We start from the raw sequence: 7,789 nt of genomic DNA, 5'->3' as shown, positions 1-7,789 counted from the left end.
ACCAGTAGTGCTGTTATTAAAAAAAAAAAAAAAAAAAAAAAAAAACAGTAGTGCTGTACTTTTTGGGACATTCTTAAATATACCCAAAAAAACAGGAGAATAAAATCGAGAAAGGGTTTTGATGCTCTTTGATTATATCATTCTTCAATGGCTAAGTATGCAAATTCTCTCTTTTACTTTGACCCCTTTTTGTATCTTTTTGCTAAACTTTCAATTTTTATTTACATTATTAGTCAATTGATATGAAAAAGATTGGATTTTTATAAATGTATGTTTAATCTTGAAGTTAAGGGATGACTTAAGTTGTTATTTTGGTTAATGGGTGAAGTTTTAATTTGTGTATTTTGTTTTTCTGGGGTTGATATGTGTGATTTTTTCTAGTAGGTTTAATGTTTTTTTTTTTCCTTTTTTTTTGTGTGTCTGTGGGGGGTGGGTTGGTGGGGGGGGGGGGGGCTTGAAGGGGTTTCTTTGGTAGAGTGAGTTTGGCTGTTTACTTTGTTTACTGGGTTGATAAAGTTAGGGGATGACTTAAAGTTGTGATTTTGATGAATTGGTAAAGTTGTATTTGTCTGTTGAGTTTTTGTGTTTTTCTGCTAAAGTTTCAATTTTTATTTACGTAATCAGTAAATTGATATGAAAAAGATTGGATTTTTACTAATGCATGTTGAATCTTGAAGTTAAGGGATGACTAAAGTTGTGATTCTGGATAATGGGTGAAGTTTTAATTTGTGTATTGTGTTTTTCTGGGGTTTTTATCTGTGATTCTTTCTAGTAGGTTTAATGTTTTTTTTTTTTTTTTTTTGTGTGTGTGTGTGTGTGAATGGGCTTGAAGGGGTTTCTTTGGTAGAGTGAGTTGTGGCTGTTTACTTTGTTGATATAGTAAAGGGATGACTTAAAGTTGTGATTTTGATGAATTGGTAAAGTTGTATTTGTCTGTTGAGTTTTTGTGAGCAGATACTTTAGTTTGATTCAATGATAGATTTTGGAGTACTTTTTGCTCGAAAACTCGAAATCGGCTAATGAGTTATGCTCAGTGTTCGGAGCTTTTGATGGTTCCTTTTAGTGAATGGGTTTGAAGTGGTTTTGTTGGTCGAGTGAGGTCTGGCTCTTAAAGTTGTGATTTTGGTGAATGGATAAAGTTGTATTTATCTATTTAGTTTTGTGGGCTTATACTTTGGCTTGATTGAATGATAAAATGTTTCTTTTTGCCCAAAACTCAAAATCGACCAATGAGTGACTCTCTAAGTAGGCGTTTGGTCATAGATTCCAAATTATTTTCACTTTGTTTGAAATTATGAAGTTGGAGTGGAAGATGAAGTTGTGTTTGGTTATACTTTTTGCTAATGAGAGAAGAGAACACCATAATTGGAATTTATGAAGATGGAGTTGGAAAACAGGCTTGGAGCACTTCTCCAAATTTGGAATCCAAGTCGAAGTTGGATTTGGAAAATTTATAACCGAACACTGATTTTGAAATAAAGTGAAATTGTTTTAGAAAAGAAGTGAATAAAAAATTCTCATGGCCAAACGGCTCCGTAGATTTTGATGTTTCCTTTCAGTGAATGGGTTTGTAGGTGCTTCGTTATTCGAGCGAAGTCTGGCTCTTTACTTGTTATTGGGTTCTTGAAGTCAAGGAATAACTTAAAGTTGTGATTTTGATGAAGGGATAAAGTTCTATTTATCTATTTGAGTTATGCTGAGCAGATACTTTGGCTTGATTCAACTGTTGGTTGGAATCTTTTTGTTTAAAAATCAAAACCGACCGTTTGGTGATGCTCTAAAAGGGGTAGAGGTTCTAATTTTTTTTTCTTTCAATCAGTTTGAAGGGGTTTCCTTGGTTGAATGAGGTTGTGAACTTTCTACTTTTGAATCCGAATTGGAAATAATTTGTGCATTAATCAAACTAATTGTTCTTTGAGATAGATTCAGTACGTGTCTCAAGAACTTTTTGATGATCACAAGTGCTATTCCCAACTAATTTGGGATTGAGGCATAGGTGATGGATTAGTAATTAAATTCAATTGTTATGGTACTTACTCGAAAAGCTTGTTTGTCATGTTTCTGCCCTTTTCTTTAGCATTTGTAGGATGTTAATTTTGGATTTCTTTCATGTAGTAATACTATGAGATGTTACAATTTTTTTCCAGATGATTGGGCTAATAACATAACCGACCGAATTTTTTACCATCCAGAGAAATTTCTCACTATGTACTGATCTAGGAGTTTCAACTTTAGTATTTTAGATTTCAATCATCTTCACTTTGACAACTTGGCGAAGCCAAAGATAGTGTTTTTGGAGTATGATTGTTACACCTGATTATCCGTCTGTTTGGCCAATCTTCAAGGCCAAAAGTGTTTTTTTTTTGAATTTTTTGTTTTCCAAAGTTGAGGTTTTTGGCCAAATTTTTAGGAGAAGAAAAAGTGCTTTTGAGCAGAAGCTGAAATAAGTAGCTTTTCCCCAAAAGTACATTTTTGAAAAACACTTTTTAGAAAATACACTTAGAAACACTTTTTAAAAGATTGACCAAACGTTAATTGCTGTCCAAAAGTGTTTTTCCAATTGATTAGCGAAACACAAACTGCTTCTCACCAAAATTACTTTTTTGAAAAAACACTTTTCAAACTAAGCTTATTTTAGAAGCTTGCCCAAACAGGTTATATGTGGAATTATCAGTGTGTTATTCATTGAAACTTCAATGTGCTTCTCTCTTTTCGTACAAATGAATCTAGTGGAAGTTTAGGCTATTGACTACGGCAATAAGATCCTTTATCATCTAGGAGGATGATGAATTTCTTTTCTTTGATTTTAAAGTAAAGAGAAGAAGATTACTTGTTTGTAATCTACTTTTATCTTTTGGGTCTTAATAACGAGTCATATTTCTTCATAAGGATATTTTGTATGCCTGAAGCAAGAGAAACAGAACTAGTGACCTGTTGTTGGTGGAAGGTAGCAAGTCTCCCATGGAATTAATTGAGTTGCGCTCAAGCTGGCCCAGACACCACGGTTATAAAAAAAATAGAAGACCCTAACATCTTCCTTTGGTAGCTCCAGAAGCCTCCTCATACAACTTAAAAATGAGAAAATTCACACAATGGATGACACATCCCACAAACCGTACCTCGTTGACTGTTTTTAATTATGTGATGAGAAAGCGAGGCCAAAAGGAAGAGGTTGCAACTTCATCTTATTTGTCATGCTTGGGCTAAATAAAATCAGTAACTCCGGGGGGTTGGGCTTGGGTTGTTGGGGGGGGGGGGATCTTGTATCTAACTCCAGTCATATGCGCTATAGAATTTAGAAGGTATCCATGTTTTAATACTGTAGTTCTCATAGTTGTGGTTGTACTTTGCAGGCCGGCATGGTTAGTTGACAGTAAGAGGATTGCAACAAAAATTAAGAGTGCATCAGGTGATCCTGGAACAGTGAATTGGAAGAGCAACCCTACAAAATCTTGCCCTAAGTGCCAGTTTATCATTGATAATAATGACGTAAGATTTGTTAAATAAAATCTTTATTTACCAAAAAAATAATGACGTAAGAGTCTTGGCACATGAATTTTACTTATCCCTGTTAATATATTTGTTGAATATCTTTATCCCTGTTAATATATTTGTTGAATTCTTATCATGGTATGCGGTAAAGGTAAAATGACCTCTTTTTTCTAGATCTCTCTGGTCTCTTCCCCTCTCTTTCCAACCTTTGGCATTTCGAGAAAAAAAAGTTCAAATAATTTGAATGGAGGGGAAATGAACAAAGGTTATCGAACAATTGGTAGCTATGGTACCTTTAACTGAAACATTAAGGTTGACCTTTCCAGGTCAGCCATGACTGGCCAGGATTACCGAGAGGTGTAAAATTTGATCCAACTGATCAAGAGGTTATTTGGCACTTACTTGGAAAAGTCGGAGGTGGAGATCGGCAGCCCCATCCTTTTATTGATGAGTTCATTCCAACTGTTAATGAGGATGACGGAATCTGCTATACACATCCTCAAAATTTACCAGGTATAAAAAAGAGGGTATACTATACATATTGTATAATAAATATACATTTCATTTAATATACATCATTAGAGTGTATGTCTTTTGTATTTTTTGGCGAGCGCCTGTAAATAATTTCGGCTGATGGGACAAAAATGAAAAAAGCCCTAACAAAGACGATCCTATTCCTGTTCCTGGCATTCCTGCACTTTCTGTTTTTGTTTTATTATGGATTTTCGCTTTTGCTGAATACAAGTTTTGTAGGTGTTAAGCAGGATGGAAGTGTCTCACACTTCTTTCACCGAGCAATTAAGGCTTATAATACGGGAACACGTAAGCGTAGGAAAATACATGGTGATAATGCTTCCGATGTCCGTTGGCATAAGACTGGTCGCACAAAACCTGTTATCTTAGATGGAATTCAAAGAGGGTGTAAGAAGATTATGGTTCTTTATGTAAGCCCAGTGGGGAAGGGTGGGAAAGCTGAGAAGACGAATTGGGTGATGCACCAGTATCACCTAGGAACAGGGGAGGATGAAAGGGAAGGGGAATATGTTGTGTCTAAAGTATTTTATCAGCAGCAGCAGCAGGTCAAGCAGGGCGAAAAAATGGAACAAGAATTCCCCGAGGAGTCCGAATGTCTGGTTGCTAAAGTAGATCCACATAGCCCAAAGTCTCTGACTCCTGAACCCCCTCGGGGTGAGAGACTATCTTCAACTATGGATGCAAGACAGCAACTTGCTGCTTCTAACATCAGTCCCATTACCCAGGTATTACCACATGCAATGTTCTTGTTGTTGCTGGTCAATGTCAATGTTACTCCCTCCGTCCATGTTTGCTTGTCCATATTTGTCTTGGCACATCCCTTAAGAAGCAATAAATAAAATGGTTATTTTACTATATTACTACCCCAAATTATTATAAGTGAATTATCTCATGGTTTTCCAAACTGGACAAGTAAAAGTGGACATCTATTTTTAGTATAGTGGACAAGTAAAAGTGGGTGGGGGGAGTACATATAATTAGACCAATATAGTATGTTTCTCCATTTCCTCGACCTCTATGATTTTATCGTCTGATTGGATATGAAAACTTTGTTTGGATTTTCGATTCTGAGATTCAAGAAATCACAATCCAATCGAAATAAGTTAGGATTGGATCGTTCTTTTTAAGTTCGGTTTAGGATTAATCGGTTTGGTTATTTCGAATCTTTGGTTTTGAGCCTATAAGTTGAGCTTCTTCTACTTCTTATAAAAATGAAAATCCAAATAAAATATTCATTTCAAATTGCATTAATAATTCCTCATTCCCACCATAATAATCCAAATGAAGTATTTATGTCAAGTACAATTAGACTTCTCTATAACAATCCTCTATAATGACATTTCACTATGACAGCCAAGTTTTCTTTGTAGCCTATTTTTCATGTTATGTTATATTATATGTTCTCTATAACAGCATTCGCCATATCAGCCAAAAAATATCTGGACAAATAACACCGTTATAGAGAGATTTGACTATAGTAGTGATTTTTATCAGTATTGTGAAACATCTTTTTCTTACTCTCTTCTTGCTTTACATGCAGTATCATGAGAAGGATTACATAGAAGATGACATGAGAGCTCTTCCTGAGCAGACTGAGAATAATCAAGATCAAATAATAGAGAATCAGATTGATGAAACCGGGACAAAAGTTGAGACCGAGACTGGTGATGACCCGAAATGGTGGGACAGCGAGTCACAATATTTGCTAAATTCTCAGCAACTTGTAGAAGGGCTATCCTTGTGTGATGATCTTCTTGCGAGCCAGTCTCCAAATAGGGACGGAAGTGAAAATGACAAAGTGCAGAAATGTAAACCTAGACTTGCTGATTATGCTCGTTTAGGACCAGAGGACCTGAAGAAGGATTTGGAGGAGTGCCAAAATTTTGTTCTTGATCCAGCCAACATAGACATTGACACACCACCTGATTTTCGACTTAGTCAACTTGTAAGTTTATTTTTCTATCTACCATAACATTTACACAATAAATTGGCAGAATACATCGACAGGCCCTTAAACTTGCTAGTAAATTTCATTTAGACACTCAAACTAGAACCTGTTCCCATTGAACACCTGAACACATGATAAAGTGTTCCTATTAGACACTTTAAGTTCAAATTTTGGAAAAGTTTTTGCATGTATTCTCAAGTGCTTATTACGTAGATAAGTTAACTACTTAAAATATATCACCTCCTTTAATTATATGCATTAGTCTCAATAAGTCGTAAAACTGCAAGCATGTTCCAATTGAGGTTGATGTGAATAATGAAAGGAAGTGACATTTCTTATGTGATTAACATGACTACCTAATAGATGCTTGAGAACACGAGCAAAAATTTCTTCAGAACTTGAACCAAAAGTGTCTAATGGGAACAATTTATCATGTGTTAAGATGCTCAACTAAAATAGACTGTAATTTGCTGACAAGTTTAAGGGGTTGTCTATGTATTAAACCAAAAATTAATGAGGTTTATCTCTTCTTTGTTTTTGTTTAGTTTTTGATTCAATGTCAAATTTCTGCAGGAGTTTGGATCACAGGACAGTTACATTGCCTGGGGTGGGAACAAGTATAGTTTTGATTCTCAAACTGGTTGAGATCATAATTCAACAAATGCTATCGAGAATGCTAATCCTTGTGATCAGTTTTTTGTCAAGCTTGTGACGAAACTATGTCTACCGCAAGTTAATGGAAACTATTGATGCAACTTACTGTTTTGTAACCAATGTGCGGCAATGCTTCAATGCCACCTTAATGCTTTTTGTGCAAGAAAGTTCGTTGACCGAATCTGGATTTCTTGCTTAGTTAACCTTGTAAATACAAGTTTATAACTGCATATCTGAGCTTTACTAGTACTTTATTTCCTATGCAACTTTACATTTTTTTGCCTGCTCAGTTAGTGTTTGCATGTGAGAGATGTTCTTTTCTACTTTGTGCTTCCTCATCTATGACTTATCTTCTATTTGTGCCCTCGTTCATGTGTGATATTTCTAATCTTGTTCAATGTTGTATCCCTTCTTACATATTCTTTTAGAGTATTTATATGTTGTATGTGAACTTATTTCTTCTCAAGCACACAACAAAGGTATCTTTTTAGCACTCTATCAGATGCTCCAAGTCTGAAATAGTATTGAGATCCTTTTGTCCTCCATAAAAATACCATAAGATTCGTAAATATATTAATCCCTCCGTTTCAAAATGTTTGTTTGGTTTTGACTTAGCACGAAGTTTAAGAAAGTTAAAAAGACTTTTGAATTTTGTGGTTGTAAATTAAAAATGTGTAGAATGTATCAAAACCTCCTTTAATATTGTGGTTTTAAATATGTCATGTGAAAAGTTAGAATTAAAAAGAGTTGTTAAAAAAGGAAAGAGGCATGTTTTTTTAAACGGATTAAAAAAAAAAAGTAAGACAAACATTTTGAAATGGAGAGAGTGCTACTTTTACCATGAATAATCTAAACTGGTTGGTTCTGTATCTCATTTGTACATTGTATAACTCCCTAGGTTTAATACAGCGGTAGTTCATATGATTTTGAGTATCTCTTTTTGTTCTTATATAAACCGAGGTATTTTTTCGGGTTTTTAGCATCTTTGCAGTCGTAATATAACAATAAATAGTTTGGTTGGTCATAATATTTTAATCTCTCCGAGGCATTTTCAAACGAACATCTTTGCATACAGAGTACAAGTTTTCTAATCTTCATATTATTTTTTTTTGACATTTTTTACTCCTGCATTCTACGAATATAGCTAAGTTTTTTGTCACG

General features: G+C 34.7%; 1 protein-coding gene across 1 annotated transcript; it reads left to right on the top strand.

The window, feature by feature from the left end:
* LOC132641826 (SUPPRESSOR OF GAMMA RESPONSE 1) lies at positions 1-6,917 on the top strand. The gene is made up of 6 exons (XM_060358918.1): positions 1-155; positions 3,354-3,489; positions 3,819-4,005; positions 4,246-4,751; positions 5,567-5,971; positions 6,548-6,917. The coding sequence occupies exons 1-6, from the start codon at positions 148-150 to the stop codon at positions 6,617-6,619; spliced, it is 1,314 nt and encodes a 437-aa protein (XP_060214901.1). The 5' UTR covers positions 1-147; the 3' UTR covers positions 6,620-6,917.
* Positions 6,918-7,789: the final 872 nt, after the last annotated feature.

The sequence above is a fragment of the Lycium barbarum genome, chromosome 5 (assembly GCF_019175385.1).
Source record: "Lycium barbarum isolate Lr01 chromosome 5, ASM1917538v2, whole genome shotgun sequence".
Taxonomy (NCBI): Eukaryota; Viridiplantae; Streptophyta; class Magnoliopsida; order Solanales; family Solanaceae; genus Lycium; species Lycium barbarum.
This window is presented reverse-complemented; position numbering and strand designations above follow the sequence as displayed.

Excerpts from the sequence above, each read along its gene's own strand:
- LOC132641826 (XM_060358918.1), top strand. Across the intron at positions 4,006-4,245 it reads ACATCCTCAAAATTTACCAG|GTGTTAAGCAGGATGGAAGT; the intron begins GTATAAAAAAGA and ends CAAGTTTTGTAG. Across the intron at positions 5,972-6,547 it reads ATTTTCGACTTAGTCAACTT|GAGTTTGGATCACAGGACAG; the intron begins GTAAGTTTATTT and ends AAATTTCTGCAG.